The 27,393-nt window shown below is 37.1% G+C and overlaps 1 protein-coding gene across 1 annotated transcript in view; it reads right to left on the minus strand.

Annotated features, from left to right (window-relative positions):
* The window catches only part of OCA2 (OCA2 melanosomal transmembrane protein), a gene marked incomplete at both ends in the record, with an annotated part of 205,850 nt that overhangs the window by 122,418 nt on the left and 56,039 nt on the right, over window positions 1-27,393 (minus strand). The window contains 6 exons of the mRNA XM_079544452.1: window positions 1,403-1,511; window positions 2,827-2,884; window positions 4,679-4,826; window positions 16,941-17,073; window positions 23,689-23,827; window positions 26,735-26,859. Of these exons, the coding sequence (XP_079400578.1) occupies window positions 1,403-1,511; window positions 2,827-2,884; window positions 4,679-4,826; window positions 16,941-17,073; window positions 23,689-23,827; window positions 26,735-26,859 (712 nt within the window). The remainder of the gene's footprint in view (window positions 1-1,402; window positions 1,512-2,826; window positions 2,885-4,678; window positions 4,827-16,940; window positions 17,074-23,688; window positions 23,828-26,734; window positions 26,860-27,393) is intronic.

A 27,393-nucleotide genomic window follows, 5' to 3' on the forward strand; every position in this document is an offset into this window, starting at 1 on the left:
TACTGCAACATTAGCTCAGACAAGTTTATGCACTGAAACCCCATAACAAATACAGGGTAATACACCATATGCCCTCAGTATTGTGGACTTAGAACAATTTTATTAGGCTACAAAACTTCCCTTGAAGTGAACTGGCAACTTAATAATCCCATGCGTACAAAACTATTTACAATGTCATAAGGAAGCGCGGAGCCGGTTGCAGTGCCAGACTGCTCTGCAGAGATGAGGTCTGAGCAGCATGGATACAGACATCCTGCAGCCTAGGTCCAAGGGCTGCAGCTCAGTCCTTGGAATAAATGTGTTTAGCAGCATAGCTGTATTTATTTAAAAACACATTGCTCCAGATACAGTAACTCACATCCCCCCATTGATGCCAATAACACCAACTCCGGTGTTTCCCTGGGTCCAAGCAAACAGAAGAGCCACCTTTGGCTACTGGTAGCTTACTAAGCCAGCTAATATAGCTGAAGTAGTAGCAACAGGAGCGGAAGATGTTGTTTCCAACCTGATCACCACTCTACAGTTAGAACTAGCTCTATACTGTGCATAACCAAAATGCACATTATAATTCAGCCAGTGACTTATTCTTTATGAGTTATTCATCCTTAAATCTATTGCTTTTTTTTTTTTTCCACTGGACATACACAGTGAAGGGATTCAGATAAAGAGAAAACATAAATTTGAAATTCCATAACTTCCAAACACTCCACAGCCCAAAAAAATATCATTAACTTTTCATGTTACAGGCAGGTTTTATAACTGCTCTTCAGTTAAACATGAGTTTTAATTTTGTTCTATTTTTGGGACATTTCAAGAATGTCCTTATAGGGATTTAGACATAATAACTGTATAAAGACCTGCACAGACAGGTCTAGGCACTGAATGTAGTTATTTTTATTTCAATCATATGCAGTGTCTTCTAGATTTTATTTTGGGAAATGATTTATTTTGATGATAACATAATGGTAACTTGAAGTTATACGAAGAGCTATCTTTACTCACGAAATTAAGCTAGACTACTTAAATGTTCTTACACAGAGTAATTGCTTTCTGATCTCCGTAATGAATCTTGGTCATTTATTCAAGGCTACACTGAAATCATGGTAAGGTCAAATTTGCTCATTCTGTAATGTTTATCCACCTAGTTAATATTGGGAAGTCAGAAAAAGATGAAGTTAAGAGCTCTACCTGCTATTCCTCCTGGGGTGACTGAGTCGTGACTGCATTTCAAAAACCTGTTCTGAGAAACTGCTGTTCTGATTAACCCAATGAAATTGTAAGGTCAGGGACTTACAAAACCATGGGTTTTCTGAATAGACTCAGAAAAATGTTACAGTTTAGTTAGCTGTTTTATTATTATTATTATTATTTTAATAAAATAGAATAAAACTGTGAAACTTACCAAGATCTAAGTAGACACCTGCAACAAATGAGTTGAGAAAAAACATCAGAATAACACATCCCAGCACAGTAAGGCATTTGACGAGAAGGATTTTGTCTGTTATTCTGTGCTGCAGAGGGGAAAAAGAATTGGATAATTGTGTTAAAGAAGGAATTATTTATTGTGCACAGAGTTAAAAATAAAAAATAAATAAAAAATAAAAAATAAAAATGTGTGAAATAGAAAAAGCTGTTCCTGTATTGTATATTCTTCTTCAGCATAAAATACATAAATATTTAAAATGAAATATTTCATGTTTACCTATAGAAAACATGATCACGTAGTAAGACAGACCCAACATGAAGACAGGAGATAAAACACAGTTGTGCAAGTATAGTTGAAAGGCAATTTTTATTATAGAGGGAACTTCAGGTGCTCTGTGGTTTCTCAAATTTGGACAAAATCATCCTTTATTGTGATTATACTCTGAAAACCTATAACCTAACCTAATGGCCAGATTCTTCACACATCACGTACAACTTTCAAAAACATGCCATGCCCCTAATCTTTATAGAGCTCCTGTACCACAGACCAGCTCCTCATGCTCTCATTCTCATACCTAAATTCTTTCCATTGTGCTGTTGCTTCTCTGCTCTGAAATCACCTTCACCAGCAACCCAGGGACTGAGTACCTCTCTCATTCCTAGTCTCTTCCACACAGTTTAGAAATCTACCAAAGTATAATCTCACTTCTTTTAAAAGTTCATCATTTATACAATGCTTTGGAAAAGGCCTAAAACCAAACAGAAAATCCACTTGGTTTTGTTCTGTTTTGGTATGACACATAGGACAGAGTGCTCCCAGCCAAGGATTTGAGCTCCCAATTACACGCCTGTACTCATTAGTGCCAGCAATGTGGAAAGGATGTGATGATTAGGCTAATGAAGATGAAATTAATCCTACTATAGGGTATACATCCTGTCAGGTTCAGCTTCAGCATAAAGATCTAGGCAATGTTAATATGTGCACAGCAAAGAAAACAGGATTTATGCAAGTGGTTTATCCCTACTTAAATAACATAGCAGATGTGTTACAGATAGTGTAGTAAATTAGAGTTGGTATTACTCTGTCATCATGCACTGTGGTTATAAACAACCTATTGACACCTTCTAAGACTTTCTGGCCATGGCGGATTAAAATTTAAAGAGAACATTGCTGAATCATTTATTGATCCTTTAAACAACTCTTTTCTAAAGAACACATATAAAACCTAACTCATACAATGTAGTTCAGTATATCCATCCTGATGAGAAGCCAGCCAGTCTGCCTGCCAGCTTTTCTTCTCCACGACACTTATTAAATTTTCATTGGATTCAAAGGATTTTCCTCATAAAAAGCCATAGGTCTACTTACACTTATATTAAGAACAACTGCCATCTACTTACTTTTTTCTGGAGTTCCTGAATATTTGTTTCCCAGTTTTTATCTTCTTGTGAAATTTGCCTGAAAGAAAATGACACCTGCTTTTTTTCCAGAATGAAATGAGAGCCCTGCCAAACAGTATTGGAATAAATCTCTCTCATCACATCCAGATCATTCTTTCCCCTTTAAGGAGTAACTCATACCACAGAGGAACCATGGTTGCCTTATGTTCAGTAGCAAAATTCCCATGACAATTTACTTAAGACCCCACTTTCCTAATACATACTACCAGTACACAGTTTGGTTCATGAAGAGTGCCACAGACTTGGAAAGTGCAAGAATCCGGAGTACGAACCTGGATATAGGAACTGGCTATATGTTCCATTTGTAGTTGCAGGAGGTAATGTGTGCCATTCTGTGATAAAGCAAGGGTCATGTGCTAACACCAACAAGTCAGAACACGTGTTACATTTGCATTTTATAATGAAGTTTTAAGATCCGAATAAGTTACTTCTTTCTGTTATCAGCATAGTCAGCCCTGCAGCAAAAAAAGGCCTTGGGGTTTGCAGTTCAGGCAAATTAACATTAGCTCTGTTGCTAATGTTAATGAATTTCTACATCACTGTCAGTGTACCTGTGCTGAAGGAATCCTCATTTTCAAAGCTGAACGTACGATTTTTTATATACTTCAGAATCATTTTCTTTAAGGTGTTGTGAACTCTAATAATGTCACAATCTTTTAAAAAGACTTTTTATGTCACTTTATTTAAAGTGCACAATGTCAGGAAAAAATTAAAGGAAAATATTACAGGAAAATACAAGGAAAAATTATCTTATTACTGGAACAATTTATGCTTGCATCATTTATTGAATTAAGAAGTTTATTTGTGAAAATAAGAAAATTCACTGTCACAGTACTTATATTACTATTCTCAAACATCAAATTTCCTACATTAACAGCTGGTTTTGCTGGAACCTAAACAAAAATAAGGTTAATTTTTTGTTAGTCTTAGTTTATAAAAACTTCTCCTTTTCTATACATACCTGGTTAATTATGAATATGCTCACATCCCCACTGAAGATTTGATTACTTTCAAAAGTAATAAATCGCTGTTTTGAAAATTCAGTAGTTCACTGAAGAACACTTGAATTTTTCATCAGGGAAAAATTTACAGCATTTTACTACATTGAAGCTACTATTGCAGGAAAAAGCCTAATGATGTATTTGTGACCTTTTAAAACAAAAGCTACCTGGAATTTCTGGGTCGTCAAATTTTTGTTTACTCACAATATGTTTTCCAGACTTTACACATTAGTTTTGTCCTAAAGTACTTGGTGTATCACTGAAGCTGAGCTTCCATGGTTCTTTGTATCTGCTCAACTCTTTCAACTCTTTGAAAGGGTAGATAACAGCAGGACAAGGGGAAATGGTTTGGAGTTGAGGGAGGGAAGATTTAGGTTGGATGTCAGGGGGAAGTTCTTTACCCAGAGAGTGGTGAGATGCTGGAACAGGCTGCCCAGCGAGGTTGTGGATGCCCCGTCCTTGGAGGTGTTCAAGGCCAGGTTGGATGGGGCTCTGGGCAGCCTTGTCTAGTATTAAATGTGGAGGTTGGTGGCCCTGCATGTGGCAGGGGGTTTGGAGATTCATGATCCTTGAGGTCCCTTCCAACCCTGGCCATTCTGTGATTCTGTGATCAAGAAATAGCTGAGAATGTAGGTCTCATGTCAGTGAAGATAGTAGCAAAACTAGAATATCGTTCCAACTGCAAACTGAGATGAGCAGGAGTTTCATGTCAGTCCAACAAATTGCCTACGCCTGCAGCTCATCCTGCCAAGGGTGGAAGAAAGGAGGTGGCACATGCCAGCACCACTCACTTGTGGAATGTCCTGAGCTTCTTCCTCAGGAGTATCTCCAGAGTCAGCACCTTCTGCATCAAGAGGCATTTCACGGCAGTTTCTTCCCTGCTGGCAGGGTTAATGCGCTGAGCAGTCAACCTCCAAACATAGATCTCATGTTTCAGTTCTAAAACAAAGCAAGATAGTTTATCTTATAGCAGATGTAGTAGGTATGAAACCAAAGACTCACAAAGTACGTGCAATAGACTGAAGGCTATTAAAATGCTCAGAATGGTTTCCAAAGAGTTTGCCAGTTTCAGAGTTCTTTTTACCACTTACTTTTCAAAGCTGAAGGGAATGGAAAATTAATAGAAACATTTCAATTTTTTAACAAAAGTGATCTCAAATTCATTTCCCAATTAATATAAGGTGCTATCTTCAAATATTTGCTTAAGACCACCACAATCTTTACCGCTAAAATCGTATCATATTTGCTTTTCATCAGATCATAGCCTGCCAACACACATTAATGTACTGCTAAAATGCAGACCTGAGTAATATCTGATCCCGTGTAAGTTTAAACAGACTGATTAATACTTCAAATCAGTCTTCAGAGTGTTGTTTGAGCATGTTTTGATTTATTTTTTGAGTACTATCAAGGTCTTGAAGAATAAATGAAAAGCGTTCACTCCTGTTGACAGCAGACATTAGAATGGTCATGACAAAAAATATCCTTTGGATTTTACAGGAGATTCCTAAGGATATAAAAGCTGATTATTCATTCAGAAACTATCTGAACATATACTTCCAAGTTAGCGAATTGGACACTTCCACAACTTCCTTTTATTTCTTTCCCCTCAAATTTCATGTCACTGAAGAAAAAAAAGTCAAGAATTCGTGGCTTTATATCTTAAGATCCATATTTAGCATGCAAATTACACTTATCTCAAGAAATTGACGTGGAAGTATTTGCACCACCTATGCAATCTGTAAGCATTATTTATAAAAAATAGAGTAAATAATGAGAAATATTTAAACACATTTTGATGTAAGCAGTGACATTAATATTTACAAATCCCCAGTTGTTCATGGTATTTAATGACAAAATGAACACTAAATGTGTTTAATATGCTTTCTACCTTTGTTACCAAGTATTTATAGTGATAATACAGAGCATATTATGTAATAATTAACCATGAGAGGAAAGTAGACACGACAGAATTCAATCATTTGAAGGAAAAAAGTAAGGATGTTCAGTGCCATCATAACATTCCTGAGAAGCTGATGAACAGCAGTTGACTAAGATTTCGTATAGCTCACATCCACAGATGAGCAGAGCACACAGCTTGCAAGCCAACAAAATGGTATTCTTTGCCTTGGCTTTAGAACTCAAGGCTGAAACTGTAAACTCATTATGTAAAGCTAAATGATTGTTCCAGGTTATTAAACAACCTGTGTTTCGTCTAAAACATTTCTTATAAAAAGAAGGATTAATACCTAAATTATAGGTATCAGAGGTACAAGATCTAGGATTTTCCTTTGTAATATATTTGGTGATTCTTGTCAGGAGCATAATCTGATGCTACTTCATATTAAAACATGGATATGTCCTGCTTATCCATACGAGATTGTGCAGACACCCTGTCCCAGACATCATTTACTTTTTCAGCAACAGCTTGTGACATCCACAAATAAATCAGCAGTGATCTTCTATTCCCTTCCAGAACATAAACAAGAAAGTGACAGAGCTATAAGCCACAACTTATCTGCTCCAGAAAAAAAAAAATCTTTTTTGAGAATTAAGTTGAATGTGAACTGTGCAGAAAACCTATTTGAAACCTCAGAAATGGTGGAAATTATTCTTTAATAAAATTCAATATTAAATTTTAAGTCTCTGAATTTGTAAGCACTTTAAATAGCTATTTCTGACAGAAGCAAGTGGCAAAATATCAGCTGCTTTTTCCTACAGACAGGCAAGTCTAAATGGAGAAATGCTGGAACATGGCTTTCTTGCACAATCTCCTGTTCAACTCCACTAGAAAAAACTTTTTAATTGAAAAGATTTCCTGAATCTTTCATGGTGAAAGCAATACTGTACTATCCTCCATGCTACCCTGGACTGGATAAGATAGAATCTTCTTTATGTAATTCAAGCAGATAAAAAGGGGAAAATACCCTCAACAGCTGAATAGTCCTTTTCATTCTGCTCTCACATGCAATTTTCAAGTCAAATGGACTGTGGCTTTGAAACTGTTTCTCATCATCAGTTCAAGAGGAAGAGCGCGGTTTTATCTTTTTCTCTGGCAAACATGCACAAAGAATAATTATCCAGTTAGCCATTTTGCAACACCTTTTCTGGTTATGGAATCACAGGATAGTTTGGGTTGGAAGTGACCTCAAAGATTTTTGAGTTCCAACCTTTTGCCTGCTCCATGCCACGGGCAGGGCTGCCCCCCACCAGCTCAGGCTGCCCAGTGCCCCATCCAACCTAGCCTTGAACACCTCCAGGGGTGGGGCACAGCCTCTCTGGATAGCTGTACCAGCACCTCACTGCCCTCTGAGCGAAGAATTTCCTCTTAACATCTAATCTAAATCTCCTCTCTTCCAGTTCAAAACAGTTATTGCTCACCCTATTACTGCATACCCTTGTGAAAAGTCTCTCTCTGTTTCTGTTCATGATGTATGTTTATCCTGCTGTAACATTTCCTTCATCCTTTTCAAGTGGAACGTGACCAAGGATTTTGCTAATGGAAGAAAGTTGAAGTTTTCATCCTCTAACTGAGATGCAGATCCACACCGGGTATTTTCATACAGAGAATCTTTATCTTCACTCATTTGAAAAGGGATGCCTAGCATCACATATATCTGTGCCACAAACAAAAACAGAGCAGAATGACTGGTGTTTCACACTCCTGCTCCTGGTCTGAAGTGCTGTGGAGTTAATCTCCAGTTTCAGCAAGGTTGAACTAATACTTTGTCGTCTGTGTTAAAAAACGTGTGGGTTGTTTCATGTGGCTTTGATCTTGCCTTTGTGTGCAGCAAGTGCATGCTTGCTTGCTCAGACATTAGTTTTCTAAACACCCCAAGGATGTGAACGTCTGACCTGCAGTGAAATTTACTTCAGAGCAACATGACCTTTGAAAATCAGAACAGTTGATACATTTTTTTTACAGTGCCAACCCTGTTACAGTAATTATTTCTAAAGAGGTTTTCTAGGTCATCCCACAGAAAGTTTCTCCTGTTTGAGCTTCAGCAACACTTTTATTGTAATAGCCTCCTATGGCAACAGGTAATACATGTGTTAGCAGTAGTTTTTGTTTCGAATGCAATACAACGTAAGATCCTTGAGGTGACTGAGAGCAATGAACATTTTCAAAAAACTGTGTTTTTTTCTAGCCCTCCATCTTGGATCTGCAAAACTTTTTAGGTAGCAACTCATATAGTTTGGGACCCTCTGACCTTTTATGACACGTTGTGTTAGACATGATGGTGTAATATGACTGCAGGGTCTTATCAACCACTTTGAAACTAAGGCTAAGGCAGCACAAGGGCAGCATTTGGCTGCTACTGAGTGAGAAAGCCTTGTATCACATTTCCACATCTCTATAAGTCCCATCCCCTCAGCTGGGACTGGGTTGTGATGCCAGGTCACGCTGATTTGGCTCACTCATCCAAGAAGACTCAGTTGACTAACCAATTTATTATTCCATTATAATACCAAAAGCTTCGTGTGGTACATTCATAAAGCTCACCAGATGCTATATATATTTAGAATTAGTATATTCAGAATTAGTTTTTCAGACTTTTTTTTCTTTCTTTTCTTTTCTTTTCTTTTTTTTTTTTTTCCCTTTTCTTTTTCTTTTTTCTAGAAAGGACATTTCCAACAAGAAAAGAATATTTTGAGGGATTTTATTCAAAAGGATAAGCAAAATTGCAATCCCTATAGTGCCAATCTATTCTGGTTTTGTCATTTAGTATATTTCACCATGGAAAGCACAGACTAAAAGCCCTGGACTGGTTGAATTTAATGAAATATCCACTACAGACCTGAGCTGTGAAATAGATAATATTTTCTGCATATTAGAAAACACTGTTTCATCAAAATGTGTATTCTTTCTGCATTGCACCAACTAATAGTCAGACTGATTTTCACTTAATCACACATTCCCTCCCACCTGACTGCCAATAACAAAGAAGACATCCTCCAAACTGAGTGTAATTAATTCCCTGTCTCAGAATCTGCAGAGGACAGTGTTATTAATTGAAGATACTCAGAAGAGCATGACCAAACTAGTCAAGATGATAAGAACTATCATAAAATTGCAATTTTTATCTGGCAAGTGCACTAAATATATTATCTGCCTTTTTGAAAGCAAGACAAGTTTGGGCTGTGACTAACAAAATGCAAAGCATGTTCCTCTGAACGTGGGGTTTTTTCTCCAGATGCTCTTCTCGCTTAATATTTTTTCAGCAAAGCAATTATGTTTCTTAGCTAAATTCTTAGAACAGGGCTACTTCTGTTTAAACATTAATTGAAAAGGAAATTAAGTACCAGGAATTATAGCTTAATCTAGTAATAGTAATATCTATAACTTAAGGTAAAAATTTTTAAATCCCTCGTATAGTGTAATTAATCCTTCCAGCATATTAGAAAGTAAGCAACCGTCAACTCCACTTTAAAAGCACAGGAGCTAAGTTAGATACATGAAGCCTGCGTATAAAGAATTTGCCTCAAGAGACATTCCAGCTCAATGACTGATGCTTCTTTCCTAGACGCAGTGTCTCCTTATGGGAGACAAGCATATGCTCTAATTCTGAAAATAAAAAGTCCAAAATGTCCTTGTCTTTATTTCTTTGAGTTGGCCAGTTTACTGGTCATGTGGATATAGGTAAGCAGAGCTATAAATGTTGCCGGGTCTTCAAAACCGCAACAAAATACACTTTGTCTGATTCAGCTAAATAATTGCAAAGGAATGCAAGAAATCTGTACAGTGCTGCATAAAGCAATACAGAGATTTATATCCATCAGCTGTTGGATTGCTGGGGCCCCATTTGGTCACCAAGACACCTAGGGCATATTCAGATGCTCTGCACAGCACTGCAGATGTGGCAAGAGAAATACAGGAGACCCTCATCCCTGCAGCAAAGCAGCATAAGCTCAGACAGAAAACTGCATGGCATCTTAGATGGAGCCCCACACGAAAGTCACCTCCCAGAAGTTTACTTCAGGGCAAGCTGGGGCAGACAGAATCAGCCATGGGATTTAGACCGCTCAGAAAGCTGGAGAAACAGCAAGCATCCTTCTCATTAAAAAATTTAACCAGAAACTTTACTCATTTGTCTGGACTGCATCTTTTGAGGGCTGATCGGTGGGGTAAGGGAAGTGATTGCTTCCCTCTACTCTGCCCTCATGAGGCCCCATGTGCAGTACTGTGTCCAGGCCTGGGACCCCCAGCACAAGGACATGGAGCTGTTGGAGTGGGTCTACAGGAGGGCCACAGAGGTGATCAGAGGGCTGATCACCTCTCCTATAAAGAAAGGCTGAGGCAGTCGGGCATGTTCAGTTTGGAGAAGAGAAAGCTCTGGGTTGACCTCATTGCCATCTTCCAGTACTTCAGGAGAGCTTACAAACAAAGGGGAAACAGTTTTTTATACACAGTCTGATAGTGGTAGGACAAGGAGGAATTACTTGAAACTAGAAGAGGGGAGATTTAGATTAGATGTTAAGATGAAATTCTTTGCATTTGCAACCTAATCCATTCCATTCTATCATTCTCTGATTAGCCAATGTTTTCCATTAAGGTACATGCATAAAACTATTAAACTAACTCCTCTGCTTGGAAGTGAATAGATACCCTCCAATCGTAAAATGAATTGCAGCAAACCAAACAGCTACCAAGATTATTTCAATAGCAGGGGTGGTGAAAAAGAGATGTAAAAAAAGGAAAGAAAAAAAAAAAAAAAAAAAGAGGAAAAAAAAAAAAACAACAAACAGTTCTACAAGCAAAAACTGAAAGATGAGTTTTGCACCATCCTGAAAAGAAAAAGCCTCAATAGGACACGCCTGAAAACCCAAAAGTTAGAAAAAACAGTGCTTAATTTAAGGGCAAAATGAAGTGAAAAAGAAGCTCACTTCAGATTTACTGTACCCTTTAGCAACTGGTTGAATGTTAAAAAAAAAAAAAAAAAAAAAAAAAAAAAAAGTAACTAATACATTCAGCTCATTTTGAGAAATAAAACTGATAAGAATAATTTTAAAATATGTAATTGCACTTTTTAATGAAAAATCATCAGTGAAACTCTTTGCAGCAAACAGATATGGAGCATGTGTTAAATTAACCTGAATTGGTCCATTAATATGTGTGTACCAGGAAGATCTGAGGACCAAAGTGAAAACTGCCACTGCTCTGCCAAAACACTGCTATAGATTGCCCTGTGTATATCTGCACAATTGTTTCACAGTTGCAGTATAAGCACACAAAGACCTAGGGAAATAAGTGCTGCAAAAAACCCTGAAGGTTCCTAAGAATTTTCCTCCCATTTGTAACTTGATGACTCCATCCATGAAGAATGTACATAATAAAATTGTAAAGTGCTCCTCTGTTCTTTCCAAATATCACTGCACTATACTTTCTTTCTGAATAAGGCAGGTATAGTCATTACAGCAGCCTTTTTATGCTGGCAGCATTATCAATGCATTCAGAAAATAATATGCATTTGTCATATTTCCCATACTCTGCAATGTCAGAATATTTGATATATCACTTGAAAACAGGGAAAGAGAGATCAACAGTTTCCTCTTCCTGAGAGGGACAATCCATCAATTCTAAAGCACCAGAAAGGATACATACAAAAATTTTAAACATAAAATGTTTGTAAATGTTTTAAAAAATTGGGTTCCATGTAAAGTAAATAACTATAATTATTTTTATTCCTGATTATTAGGAATGTATTGAAGGTGAAAGTAATAGAAGGCGAATATTTTTTCAACATTTTCAGACATAAAGCCATGACTGTCACATATTCAGCTACATTAACAAAAAAGGAGCATGCAGGTCCACAGGGAGCATAAGACTATCTAGTCTCCTCAAAGCTGAAAGTCCTACTGTTGTTTAAAGTGAAAGTATAAGAAAGTTACAATCTTAGATTCCAAGACAATATCTAAGAAAGCAACATTTTTTATTCATGCCATACACTATTAACTATTCATTCTCAATGTACAAACTGGATTGCAGAGAAGAAATAAAACAAGTTTTCCCATTTTATGCTGTTCAAGATTTAGAAATGCTTCCCGTCACTGGGATCCAAGAAAGCAATTTGAGCTCAAAATATGGGTGTTGCCTATAACAAAAAATAGGGCAAAGTTTAGAGTATTCATGTATCCTTCACATCAAATCACTCCTTTTCTGTTCTGAAACTCAAAGGTATGTACCGATATGCACAAAGACATGCTGACCTCTCTCTTCTGTGATGTGGTTTTTTTAGCAAAAAACTCAATTCTAGGCATGAGAAACATTTCCCAATATGAGTTTAATCACAACTGATTGTAAAAGAAGTTGACAAGAAGTTGTGATGAATTTAGCATTTTGGGTGAGGGCAGCTAATAGCAATGTGCACTGCTCAACTGCCAACTAGATTTAGCTTGGAGCTAAAAGCTTGAAAACATCTTGAAATACTCCTTTCATTGGACATTATTCTCTGCATAATTTGCCTGTTGGATCTGTCACCTGAACCTCCATAACCTGTATTTATTTACTTTTGATTCCAAATCAAGCAAACCCACTGCTTTCAACAGCTCTGTTAAATGCCAGTAATACTTCACTGGCTGTTAGTAAAGCACCTGCATTACACAGGACAGAGATATACTGATGTATTTCATCCAGCTATGTACATGACCTACCTCTCACTGATTCTAGCATGCAACAGTTCCTACTGTTACCAAATAAATTAGTAACATTATTAACTAAAACAGGACTAAATTCTGAGGCAAAGTGGCACACAAAGCTGTAATGATGCTCCATGACACCTTATACCCTGGGTCACCGCTCTGCTCTTGCCTTGTCCTTGAGACCCTGGACATAGTTATTATTCTATGCAGGCTTTTTTTTTTTTTTTTTTTTTTTTCCCCAAATGAAAATGTCTGAAATAATAGTGGGTTTGTCCAACAGATTATCATCATAGTAGTTCATCCCCAATGTTAATCCCAAAGGTTGTACAGCATGGTGTAGGCGCAGCATGAAGATATGCAACAGTGTTAGAGGATGCAGAGCTAGCCAGGGTAGCATTGGAGAGACATGCAGCATTCAGGAATCCAAATATTTGGTAATCTTCTAACAGCTATCGCTGGGAGTGGCCCCTAGAGTGAACTGGAGCTTTGTCTGAGAGAGAGAACATACGAACCCTCCAAAACCAAGCAAAATACAAAATTTAAACCTACATCAATTTGACACAATTGATGTAACTAAATCACTTTCAAAATTTCATTTTTTTCAGCATTCTTAGGTGCCTACTGACAAATCATGACTGATAAACTATGCCTCTAGGCCAGAAATAAACTATGAATCTATTTGAAAAATCATTTCAAAGGTATTATAGCTTGAGGGTGTTTAGCTGGCCTAGGACCAACCTATATCCGGATAGAAACCCAGGTAAGTCTCATAGCACAGAGAGGAAGGGAAACTTCCTCCAGCAGCAAGGAAGACTCTTATGCCACAAGAATGTAACAAAGCTTCTAACCCTTAACCCACACCACACGTCCTGGGATTCACTCCCCAAGGCATTTCATAACTCCAAAAGGCAGGGGTGTTCACATCAACAGAACAATAATCACAGTTTTATACCTATTTTTTTCCCCTCTTACTTTCCCCTTTTTTACCCTAGCTGCTAGAGAAGCAGCTGCAAAGCTCCACATGGAAGAAGAAACAGATTTGCTCACTCATCTGTTTAGCAAATTTCACGTTGAGGAAAACAGTATTGTTTTTTTGTTTGCTTGTTTTTTTTTTCCCCACACATGAAGCACTTTACATGACTGTGATTAATTAGAAAATTTCTTCTGTTGTAGGCATTACATACAATCCTACTACCATAGCACTATTTTCCCAGCAGATACAGACAGATGTAGCTGATACTACGTTTGAAGCATAACGTGCTCCCTACTCTGTCATCAACCCTCCTGCTTCAATACGTGCATCTCTCAGCAAGCAAAATGGTCCGGAACACAAGCAAGCAACACAGTAGAAATGGAGAACTGGTGCCAAATCAGTCATTGCACTAAGAGAAAGCTTATATTCTTTAGCAAAAATGATGATGATAACACCAGATTACATCACGCACTGCCCTGGGGAAAAGGACCTTCCCAGGCACTGTAGTCTACAGCTCCACATCGTGATAGCTGAAACAGAGCAATGTATTGTCATGCTTCCAAGGGACAAAGTAGCACATAGCTAACATGTAAGGAATGTAAAAATTTCAACTAAAAGTAAGAAAATATTTTGGGGATCAGGGGAAAGGAGGTAGAACAGCAACATTAGTTCCTCTGTGACTCGTATTTTTATTTTGTCTAGCGTATTCTATTGGGAAACAGTATACATACTCCTTTTAAATTTCAGCTTACTACCCTAATTCTATCATCTCTTCCAATATCACAGAACAAGACGCAGTTCTATGAATTGAAAGTCGCACTCAAAAAAGTCCTCACAATAGCTCAGAATTTGTTTATGCCTTTCATGGCTGAGTTGCTCAGACCCTTTTTTTGTTTCTTGATATACTGTGCTTCAAGCCTCTGTAAGTAAATGGTATTGCTGGGGAAGAATTGTACACTTTTTCTTCACTACAAGTGCTGAAGTTCAGTTTAAAAGCCACTAATTTAAAGACACTGGTAACCTACAGCATTGAAATCAGTATATCACTTTATCATCAGAATAACAGTATTATTTGTTCTTAAAATTAGTACTTATCTGACCTCAATAGTCTATAGAGCCCAGAAAAGTCAGAAAAAGCCCAAGGAACATAACAGGCTGAAATAATCTTTGGACAATAATATGCCAGGTAAGTCTCACATATCTTACTTAATCAGGGACAGGATGAGGGAAGGCAGATATTCAGCTGATTAGAACAGCTGTTTCAAACAAGCCATTTTGAGTTATCACAGAATCATTACCACCTGAGATGGAAGAACCCCTGAAAGCACCTTGGAACACATTATGCTCCTTCTGGAAATCCAAATTGCTTCAGCTACCTCCTAATGAAGTCTGGGTTTGTCACTTTTTCTTTCCATTTCACATAAAATTTCAATAGAAAGAGAACTGCTTTAGCATTTACTCTAATTGAGCAGCTACTGATTAGCTTTGCAGTAAAAATGGAGTTGCTGATTATGGGAAAGGACACATGGTACACCAATTATGAGACTGCTACATCTGAACATACTAAGATGCAAGTAACAATGATTACCAGGAGATTAATTGAGGGAAATATGATAGTCTCTAAAAAGTGTACAATGTTTCACTTGCAAAAATATGCCAGTGAAAAATTTGTACTACTCAAGGTAATCCAACAGTGATTTTATATACTTGATTTCTTAAAATAATTTTTTAAAAAGCTTAACATTTTATAGATGAAAGAAAATATGCATCTATTTTCTAAAATGTATGTCCACAAAATAATGCTGCTATGTCTAAAGAAGATAGTTAATATTTGACCAAATGAACTTTCTGACTGTGTAGATAATACTTATCTCAGGACACCTTGCAAGCTTTATGTTTAAAGATAACCTAGATATATAACAACTCCAGTTATTCAAGAAAATGTCCATGAAGCTATTGCTTTTATAAGAAAATGAGAAATGAATAAAAGCAAATTGATTCTTTTTTAACAAAAAATTTGAGGAGTTACAAAAAAAAAATATGCTGAGTACTAAAGATTTTCGTAAAAAGCTTCCAAGCAAGAAAGAAAAATAAGATTTTTTTTACAATGATGCATAATTACAAGCAGATTTATTTGGGTGTTGCAAGGGTTCCTTTCATCTCCAGGAAAAAAGATGATTCCTTTCCCAGATCTCTATTGCCCCTCTTCTCTGCTCTCATGAGACCATACCTGGAGTACTGAATCCAGTTCTGGGGCCCCCAGCACAAGATGGGCATGGAGCTGTTGGAGCAGACTGTCATTTTTATCTTTTTAATAAAATCTTACTCCTAAAGCTAGTTTACTCTGAGACAAGGCAACTTGCTGTAAGTGGTACACATCTTGCCTAAATTAGGTACCTTTCATGAAGCACTCTACCTTAGACTCTCTTTATACTCAAAAGAGAGAATTAAAGTTTCAGGGGATGTAATATATCTGTTCTATTGTAGATAGCTACATTATGCTTTAGAAGGGATTGCTTCTTCCATGGGTTACAAATGGAGCCAAGTTATACCAACTACACCAGTGAAAAACCAACAGTCCTGCGAAAGAAGCAGCTATATTCAGCTATCTTTGTATAAACCCACTAAGAAATCATACTTTGTGAATTATCTTTCACCACATAAAGAAACTGTGGACATTTGGGGATTATTATTAAGTTTCGCTTTTCAAACGCGAGCCTGAGATTAATGGCAAAAAACTTAAAGATCACCAAATAGAAAGGCATGAAAGCACAGACATAAGGGACTGACATACTCAATGGCTGTTGAAAATGTTAGTGAAATCAGATTGATCAAGACTTTTTGAAACAACTTAAGTGAGAAATATAAAGAAGAGACACATTTAATCATTCTAAATTACAGAGATAATAGAACAGATGAAGTTAAGGGTGGGAAAAGTTGAAAAAATTATTCTACTCTTGAAGAAACAACCTTCACTGACTGCAAACCAGGAAAAGATTGATGAAAAAATCCAGTGGGAGAAAACCAACAGTGAGGGGATGGCATCAGTGCATTATGCCTGTATAAGGAAAATCCAGCATATTTCTGAACCTAAACTGTAAAATCAGCACCTTGAGCACATGGTCCTTATAGCGAGAAAGAACAACTTGGTGTTCAAGCTTTTGCTTTTAAATGTTGGAAGATATCCCCTAAATTTTGGAATATGTTTAATAGTTTGTGTCAACACCTCAAGCTTAGTACAAGAAAAAGAAATCCATTTCTAGAAGCCAGAAAATATCATGATTAAAATTACAATTATTAGTAAAAGTAGATATTGAGAGTTTGAAGGAAAATGGGCACTTCCCTCTGAAGACACCGTAGAAGGCAGTGGTCAGTTTGTGTTTCAAACATATTCTTATTCAAAGCAATGCTTATAAATACATTTTAATGCTCACTCTTACCAACGATTTCACTCGGCTCCTTATTATACAGTTTTTTGTTCCAGTAAAGAAGTCCAAGAAAAGGAAAGGAAACCAGAACAACAAGGCAGATTCCAATAAACATATGTCCTGTGAAGGCTGCAAAATCCAATCCCTGGAAATACAATTGAAAACCCAAATTAAAAATCAGTTACTTTCCCATAACACCTACAGGGAAAAGTATTCAACTGTATACACTTTAGAAATCATCAATAAATAGAAAGCAATAAAGTTCCCTGTACAGTACACACAGCATTTCATCTGTTTCAAGGAAACTAACTACATTACAATGTAATTCAGAGAGCTCAAAAATAACATTACAAGTTATTCTGATGTACATTTAGACTACCTAAAACAGATGAAAAAAAAAAAATCACTATCATCACTTAAATCACTCTACATTCATTTTCAATCATATTGAATCACAGGAATAGTTAAATTTTAATGGCCAACTTTTTGTCCTAAACAGATAACAATATGTATTTTACAATAACCCTATCAGAACCAGGATTTCACATAAGAAGCCAGATGGTGTTTTTTGTTAAAAAAAAAAAAAAAAAAAATCATAGTTTTCAGGCAAGCACAATTAAATAAATTTCAAGCACAAATACAAACACCTGGGACATAAGACTTAAAAACACTGAAAGTACAAAACAGTTATACCTAAATCTGACTGGAAAATAAATGTTATCTTCTGAGTAACAAAATGACCAGAAAAAAAGCTGGTTGAGGAGCAATGCAGTAAGGTCAGAATATTCCCAACCTACAGTTACCAAAACCTGGAAAATTACATTTGCACCTGACCTACTGTCAATAACCAACCACAAATCTTCCTTAATCTGGTAGCAACATATTCACATTGTGAGAGAGAACACCTATTTCCAGGCAGAGTGTTCTCTGCAGAGATACTCAGGCATGAATCTAATTGCTACTATTGGAAAGAAGAAAAGAAATAGGAACCTGAAGATTACTTGGAAACTCTGGAGTTCAAGCTGGTGACATTCCCATGATATGATAATGGAATTTAAGTTCAACGTCAATTCTATTAACACAGTCACTAAGATTTACAAAGTCACTTGCTTGGAAGTTCTGAATATCAAGAAACAATTTTAAAGCAAAACAACTGTGCTTTGTTATTAAAGTTCTGCAATGCAGAAGCTTTTCAAACAAAAGATACAGCACAAGAAACGTGCTGCTTAAAACCTACAAAACTAATTTCTCTATGGGAAGGAGAATCACATCAATCTCAAAGACAAACAGAAACAATGAGGTTAATAGGAAGGTTTGACTGATAGTTGAAAGGAATTGAAATGTGCTAGAGGTCACAAACTCTTAAAAGTCAGAATTAACGCAGTTGATGACACAAATGAGTCTTCAAGAGTGATTTGCAGACACCAACATGAGAGAAAAAAAATGTCAGCCTAATTTTTGACATTGGGAGTTTTTAACTTTAAAAAGAGTATCTGCTCTGAGATTCAGAATTTTGTTGAACTTCTTATCACCACATTGATTTTTCTTGTATCTGAGGGTTTTGAGAAACAAGAAAAAATTATGCTCTGCTTTGATTGCAAAATAGCCTTCCAATTCAGCTGAAACAAATCATTTTGTGACATGGAAAACATTTATGGAAAGAGTTTACACAGAGATATTGCTCATGATAGCGCAAGGCTGGATCCAATTCTCTTCCCGTACCTCATTCCCAACTTTCCTCCTCATTTCCTACTTCCAATGATCCTCAAGAGTCTGTGTACAAAAATGAAACCTGATGGTCACTAGCACCTTGTAAAACTTGTACCCTGTACATGAGGAAGAGTGCCACCAAGTATAATCCTTTTCGCTCCTCATGTCAAAAGGGCTCATGGTGGAAACCAGTTTGCTGCACATTCTGATGCTTGGGGCTGGGTGCTTAGCACAGAATCACAGAATGGCCTGGGTTGGAAGGGACCTCAAGGATCATGAATCCCCAACCCTCCTGCTACATGCAGGGCCACCAACCTCCACATTTAATACTAGACCAGGCTGCCCAGGGCCCCATCCAGTCTGGTCTTGATCACCTCCAGGGACGGGGCATCCACAACCTCTCTGGACAGCCTGTTCCAGTGCCTCACCACTCTGGGTAAAGAATTTCCCTGATGTCCAACCTGAATCTCCCCTCCCTCAACTTAAAACCAATTCCCCTTGTCCTGCAGCTATCAACCCTTTCAAAGAGTTGATTCCCCTCCGGTTTGTAGGCTCCCTTTAGGTATTGAAAGACTGCAGTGAGGTCACCCCACAGCCTTCTTTTCTCCAGGCTGAACAAGCCCATCTCCCTCAGCCTGTCCTCATAGGGGAGCTGCTCCAGACCTTTCTCTGACCAGAGAAAGTAGATTTCACACATTGCCAAATAATTAGCAGTTAACTGGCAGAGTCTTGGAGAACTTTTAGAGATCATTTCTATCTTCCAAAATGGAAAATAGAGAATAGGAAAGGGAACGGGATAAAGAGGAAGGAGATTATCAAAGCCACATTCTTGGAATGGAGTGATGCATTGCTGTGTTATTCTAACAGAGAAACCATAACAACAGAGATCCCTGGGCTCCTTGCTGCCCTGTTACAAAGGATTTATGTTGTACTTCAGACAGAAGGGACATAGAAAAGGATCCCAAGACTGTGGCACACTTCATCAGTGGCTTTTGCTCCCTTGCCCACTCTCTAGTAAGGACATGCAACATCTACACAGAGAAAATATTCATGCTCCATGTGTTTTTTGTACTGCCTGAGTTCTCTTCACTGCTGAGGCTAGGGTTCAGCATTTATAAAAATACTTCAAAGTGCTCCACATTTGCTGCATACAACAAAATGTCATTTTCATAAAGATTTTCTGAACAATAGACTGAAATAGAATTGACATGCACAATAGGCAAGAAATACTTTCTTCTAGGGGATTTCAATCCATCAGATAAATACAATGCATGCCTCAAATGTCCCTTACTTGAGGCTATGCTGATTGTGTTAAATTTCTGCTGTTCTCCAAACGACAGTGAAAATCTAAAGATTTCGTTTTAACGAAACAACAACCTAAAGGTTCCACTGCCTACAGACTCAAAGCTGAAATACTGGGCATCTTTCTATGCTTTATGGTTTTAAATACAAAGTCAAATATATCAATTTCGCTCTGGGAGGAAGCGTCATTCTGTTTTCCTTAAACACTGGCTTTCTTTCATCCTGGTCTATTGTGGTTGTTTGTCCAAGGGCATGGGGGAGGTTGGGAGTTGACTGATTTTGGAGATGTGAAATCAACTTCTAGTAATTCAGACACTGCCAGAACAATAAAGCCATTTCATAGCAAAGAGAAAACAAAAATTATTGCTAGGTGCAGTAATTCAGAGGCCGACAAATGCTGGGCTTCTACTCAGAGTGCCCTTCATTAAATTTTTTAAAGCCAATAAAATGAGGAAGAGTGAAAGTGATTTATTATTTGTACGCTGGATTAAACATTCCTTCCAGCCGAGTGACTGAGATTTATGTTGTCTCAGGAGGAGCTGCTCATGATGTTGCTGAGACAGAAATCACTGATGGTCTAACACAGTTACATAAAGGTATCTGAGATATTGATGAGCACCGCTTTTTGTCCTGCACTGTACTCTTTAATAATCACTACATGCAGAGATAGGAAAAAAAATCTGAAATACATTTTATTTCATGTACCTTACTTAGGGTTTCATCTTTCTTGAGAAAAGGAATCAATGAAACACTGACAGAAAGAACAGGCGATTTACAAAATGATTAAAAGTTTTACCAAGCAAACTCAATAAGAATAGCCTAATAAGCTATGGGAATCCATTTCACAATCTGCTGGAGCCTGAAATACATTAACAGATTCATACATAGGATTTTCTCTCTTCTATTGGTCAGAATTATCTACTTCTATTCATAGATTTTTGGCATCATAATTTGCCTTGAAATACAACCAACTAATATTGCAGCATGCTAAATTTCAGCACAAAGATTAAAAATCTCTTTAATGCAGGACAGATGATCCTGACGGCTGCCCGTTTTTTGGGGAATTCATGTCAAATGGCAACTTTGAGTACAATGCTGAATGTCCAAAATCTTTTGAAAACATCAGATAAACAGCACAAGCTTTATCACACTTCATAACAACACTATAAATAGCCAGAGTCCTGTGAGAGAATATAATCCAGTGGTTAGCATAAGATAAAATGATCCTTGCTCTTATCACAATCACTTTTAGATATATTAAAGCTTGATACACTAGTAGACACCATTTTCCTCTAGAAATCTCTTCACCATTTATTCCCTTAAGATTCTGTAATCACATCCTAAGCTTAGAGCCCAAGTAATTTCCGATTTCAAAGGTATGATTGCAGATACTTGGGAAATTCCCAAAGACAGAGGACCTTTCTGAAAGCAGTGAATGGTTCGAGCCGATTTGTGCCATGCTATGTACATAAAATGGAGTTCCCAAAGTTTGAAGCACATATCTCTTCAAGATAAAAATATAATTTTTGTTCATGAAGTCCTAAAGAGGAAAAACCAATTGCAATTTTCTGCAGGAAACAGGAATAGACCCTTCAAACAATACTGCATGAAATATTTCCAAAACATCACTAAAATAAACAATTGCATTCAAGAATTTTTACCCCTGAAACACTCCAAAAAAAAAAAAAAAAATTACTCAATACAAATATAGCAGGTATTCCATAAATTTTAAATGCAGGCTTGAGTTTGATCCTATATCTCATCCTCACAGCACCTGTTACTAGAATTAATTTCCTAAAAAAAGACAACATCTACATTTTATCTACTGAATAAAAGGAAGCTTGCTAATGAGGATGGACAAAATCAGGAACTGAGAAATCAGTCCAATAGCAGAGACTGCAGGAATCCAGATGATCCTTCCCTGCCCTCACTCTTGCTTTAGCACTCTACCAGGCAGATCTCCTCAGCCATAAGCAAAGGGGACAAAAACAGTGAAGACAGATGAAATACCACCTCAGAGCCAAGGATATGTCTTTGACCTTCTCTCATTTAGATATGGAGATGTAACATATGAGAACACAGAAAAGAAGAACAAGTCTCATGGTTCTGTCTATTTTCTGACGCCTTTTTTTCTGTGGTCCAACTCAGATCTGAAAATACTCCAGAGTTAAAATGCTTGCAAAGTTTTTCTGCTTGTTTCAAATACAGAATTTGGAACTCAGTATTTGTCAAGTTTGCTATAGTATTTGTACATCTGAGTCCTCCTAAAATTATCAATACCACATTCACGTAAAATAAAAAATTGTTTCCTTTCAATGTGATGGCTTAATTGCTTCCTGTGTTTGTGGCCCCTGCTAAAGTTTCTATGGAAATGATGAGTTCCTGAGTTTTTTGGAAAATGACCTCTGTGGCAGGTGCTAATTATTTTCTTTTAGAAAAGACAAGTTGAAAAAATTGCACTGATTTTATGTTTAAAAATATAAAAATTAGCAATCGGATCTTTAGTGAAGAATATTACAGTCTCCAAAGTCACAGTTCAACAAAACTAATTGCAGTTACCTTTTAAATATTTTGAGAGTAAACATTTAATTAATTCAACACTATTAACTTTCAAAGACATTTTCCAACCTGGACAGCACTTAAATAATTTGAGTGTATGCAGTTAATTAGAAAATAATATTTTTAACACAACAGAACTTTTATGACTCAAAAAAACTGACTCAAAACAAAACAAAACAAAACACTTTTATAGTAAAAATCCCTCATTCCTCTTGCACAGATATTTTCATACTAGCCCATATGCTAGCATCAAATTCCTTTGAATTTATGTATGGCATTAGTGACAAAGTTATTTGGCGTTTATGAAACCTGTATGAAATAGAAGACTCATGCTTGGTGGCTTGGTGTCCCTACAGGATGGAGAGGGCCATATAGGTGGGAGGAGATAGTGGGACCAGCACATTTCAATTGGCAGGTGTCTGGAGTGTTTCTGTTCCACACAGCACCTGGCACCGTAAACTTCCCTTTGGTACCAGTCTCCCAGTAAAGTGAAGAAACAATTTTATCCATAAATGGAAGAGGCAAGAGAAGGAAGTTAGAATCTCCCATTGTACCTGGGGATAGCACTGGGAGGCAGAAGGTGGAAGACAACTGTGCCCATGCTGCATGGCAGAAGCCCCACTCAGCTCTCCATATCCCAAAGGGCCATGGTTGGAGGATAAAGACATCACCTGCAGCTGGGCTGCATGTGATAGGTCTACAGGAGTAGTGTCACCTCTCATGGTGTGGGGGTGGTGTGCATGGACAGTTATATCTGGTTTTAAAGTCCTAAGAAGGAACTGAGTGATCTCAATATATTTAAATTTTGAGAGAAAACTCATTCTGTACAAAAGGTTTAGATTTTCATCCTCTTTCTTGTATCCATTTCTTATTTTTCGAAACTTTCTGCATTTACAGCCTTCCATTGTTTTTATTCCTTCTTCACTTTGTCACTGACAAGGAAAATTCCCCAAAATAAAGAAAGGAAACCAGTATTCTCAGTCTGTATCAAAAAGTCTATTCTTCATCACAGTTTTGCTCCCAGAAGATCACTCTTCTCTGTCTGATCGTCCTAATAAGAAAGAAATAGTGTGGCAGGACAGATTGTTTGTGTTCTGTTCATATGGCTGTCTGGGGAATAAAAGGTTCATCACAGCATAAATCAGCATCAGAACTTAATTTTAGCAGAAAAGCAGCTTGCAGTACCCACCTGCCTCCTCAGCTCCTGCTTGGAAACAATAATCACATTTGGAGGATCCCCAACAGCTGTGGCAGCCCCCCCAATATTTGTGAAGATTACTTCTGCAATCAGGACATGCCTTGGATCAAGATTTAGTACTTCACAGAGCCTGCAGTGTAAAGAAAATGAAATTAACATCTTACCCTCTGATCAAATTCCCTTAAATCTTAAAATCTATACAATTTACAAAACAAAGTTCTTCCAATGGAAAAACTGCAAGATGTTAACATTAATACATCTGCATGCTCATGTTTGTTGTGTATGACTGAACTTTTAATTTTATAAGCATTTCAGTAATTATAGAACTATCAATGTAAAATATGCATATATTTTATATTTATAACGCAATAGTCAATGGCAATGAAATTGATGTGCTTAAAAAAGCATTTAATTAGAAGTAATTAATTATCCCAAGAGTTAGTCTGTACAGAAAATTGCATTTCAAATTTAAAACCATATTCACAGTGTTATACACTTTCTCAGCCATGGTTCTCAGGTCACACCAACATATGGGTAACCACAAGCTCTGCACTCATCCTCAGTTGTTGATTGTCATGTGGGGAGCAGAAGCAGAGGACAGGATATCTATCAGCCATGATTCATATATCAGAGACCTGTTTTCAGCCTAGCTTTACCTGGTTAATTCTTCTCCCAGTTTTCCCCATTCCCTAAAGCCTGGTGGTAAGGTGTGAGGCCAGGGTGATTTGGGAGTACATGTCCTGTACTCACTTCTGACCACAGTGCAGGAAGGAAAATCCACTCTGCTTTTCAAGGGGCCATTCAAGGGCTTAAATTATTGCCCCCTCCAACTTAATATGGGATATGGAAAAGGCTGGGCAGTGAGCTCTCATCCTAAGGATCTCATTCCTTGTAGCACTGCCAGTCATTTCCCTGAAGGAAGAGTTCAGCTTTATGGCTCTATCTAAGTCTATATTATTAAAACCTATATTTCAAAGAGAAAAGTGTTGCACAGAAGCTTAACTTGATACACTTACCTGTCACCAGGATTAAAATTTAAAAACTGGAAAAAGCACTGTCAGCCAATACAAATGTCAGTACATAAAAAGTCCAGAATGAAATAACTGTACAAAAACTGCATTTATTTCCCCTAATAGTGTAAAATTATGCAGTTGAAGTGTGATGTACAGTAGAAGTAGCCCAATTGTAACCGTTGTGGCACTATACCACAACCATACTTGTACGCTGATCTTCCTCACTCCTTCTTTTCCAGTGTTTCTAAAGTTAGCTTTCCTTTAGTGTTTGGTTTGTCTTTTTGTTGTTGTTTTCATTTATGTGTTTGTCCTGTTGTTGTTAGTGGCTTTTTTTTTTTTTTTTTTTTTTTAATGAGTCCAGTGGTAACTTGAAGAATTAATCTCTGATGTGCTCCAAGAAAGGCCAATCCTGAAGTACAGCACAATCCCAGTATGCAAGCTGAACCAGTCGACTGAACTTTCTCAGCACACTCACCCGAATTATATGATTTCACATGTGAATACCTATAGCCTTTCCCAGTTCCCAGCAACAAAGTATCTTGAAAATAAACAATAGCTGAGAATGTTAGCTATTAATTATCAGCCTACTGCAAAACGCGGAGAGAAACAAGCATCATGTTTTACATCTTATTAGTGACAGTCTAAATCCTTATATGCACAGAATGAGTGGCATTTTCTGCAGGCTTTTATTTCCATGGCAATGGCAGTACAGCGTGATGGATCAAAGCTTTAGGCTGAAGACAATGGCAGTGAGATAAGATAAGAACAGAAAAACTGATCCCCACCATGAAGTTTCAGAATTATATAATTTCAGAAATAGGCAACTACTGGCTTAGAAGAGAGAGAAAATTATTTTTGCTTTGGTAATATTTTGCAACTTTGGTGTTACAAATGCATTTGGCATAAAATAGAATAAATGCTACAGTAGCTCTGCATGTAAAAAGTAGTTCATAATGCATTGGCATTTGGCTTTCAATTCATTCCCAGTTGCATTTAATACAAAATATCCTGCAACAGAGATAAATAAAACTCAGTGTTTAATAATTGCTTACTGTTACAGGTGAAATCATTAATCGGAATAGGGCAAAGTGATCTCTTCAAAATATAACCAGACAAAAAACAAATGAAGCTTTCATTTACCGTTTCCCAATCCAGAATAAATTGCACTTGCAATTTTATGTGTTTATTTTTGTGTTTGGTTTTTTGTTTTTTTTTTTTTTGTTACTGTTTTATACTACCTCATAAAATAGGACCATATCCTAATAGAATTTTGTGTACTTTAATGTGACAGTAACTGCAAGTATTACGTCACTTGGGATCATCTTAATCTCCTAGATCTTTCAGAAACTAAACCAGGTTAACTGGACACAGGTTAAATTCATGTTAAGCAGTACTTATAATTACACACTCATATAATGTAATTGCAAATCTGGTGCTATTAATTTACATAATCCTGAAGTAATTAAGTTGCTGTTCCAAATATCTAACCTTAATTCATGAAATTGGTCTGCAACTGTACCAATGTCATAATCACTAGTAGGGAGAAAATTCGATTTCAAAGACTTTTACTTGAAATATTGAAATATTCCAACCTCTACTAGAAGGGCTAAACTTCTAGTAAAAAAAAAATTAAAAGACAAAATAGTATTTAACCAGTAAAGAACAAGGTAGCTTTAATTAAAAATATTCTCCCTCCTTATAGGATGAAAAAATATCACCTGCAAGGGATTAGTGGTACAATATGCTATTGCAGTTCAGATATGGAGACAAAACAGAGTGATTAGCTGCCAAGGCAGCTGCCAATGGAACAGGCTTCAGATATATACTCATCACCAACACCAAAGGAAAACAGCAACTCATCACTTTGAAAACATCAGCTCTTTACCCTCCTAAAATAGGCGTATTTGAAGTTTTGATTTCCGTTTAGATGACCAAGAAAAGTCCAAACAAGAATGTTTGCACATACATTTACTACTGATTGCTGGCTGTAAAACAGTAAGTCCAAAACCATAACAATAAAGTACCTTATGGTTACTGGAGTAAAGAGCAACATTGTGGTAACGTTGTCCAAAAATGCAGAAAGAATTGCAGCAATAAGGCACAGAAGCGTAATCATGGCCCACACCTTGCCTCTAGAGAATCGATAAGCCTAATAAAAACAAACAAATAGCATCAAAATCAAAGGGCTGGAATGTTCCATCTAACTTTAGAAAAAATGACAGATAAACAACCTCACAACAGTGAAACAACAACAGTGAGCTCAGAGAAGCTCCGTGCACCTCCAGCAGTGCCCTCTCTAATATTAATTAATTTAGCAGTAAGACAATTCTCAGAAGTATGCAAATATCTCCACCAAGCAGAGGAAGAAACAAATGTGAAGTGACCCCGTGCTCCACTGCCAGACACGAAGGGGGTCTGTGGTAGGAGTAGGGCTGAGTTCCCACTTTCTGCCTTTGAGGCTGAGTGGATTAGTATGGTTCAGCCCTCCCACCACCTCCACACAATGGGATACCTTTCCTGTCCTCAGAGAAGCACTGACAAGGCTATACAGCTTGGGCACCTATCCACCCACATTTTCTTTAGGTGTTCTTTGCTCAAAGCAGTCTTTTTTATTGCTTTTATTTCTTTCCACAGTTCTCAAGAAAATTAAGTTTTGCAGCAGGTGAAGGAGTTCCTCAATATA

Source organism: Tetrao urogallus (assembly GCF_951394365.1).
Source record: "Tetrao urogallus genome assembly, chromosome: 1".
Classification (NCBI taxonomy): domain Eukaryota; kingdom Metazoa; phylum Chordata; class Aves; order Galliformes; family Phasianidae; genus Tetrao; species Tetrao urogallus.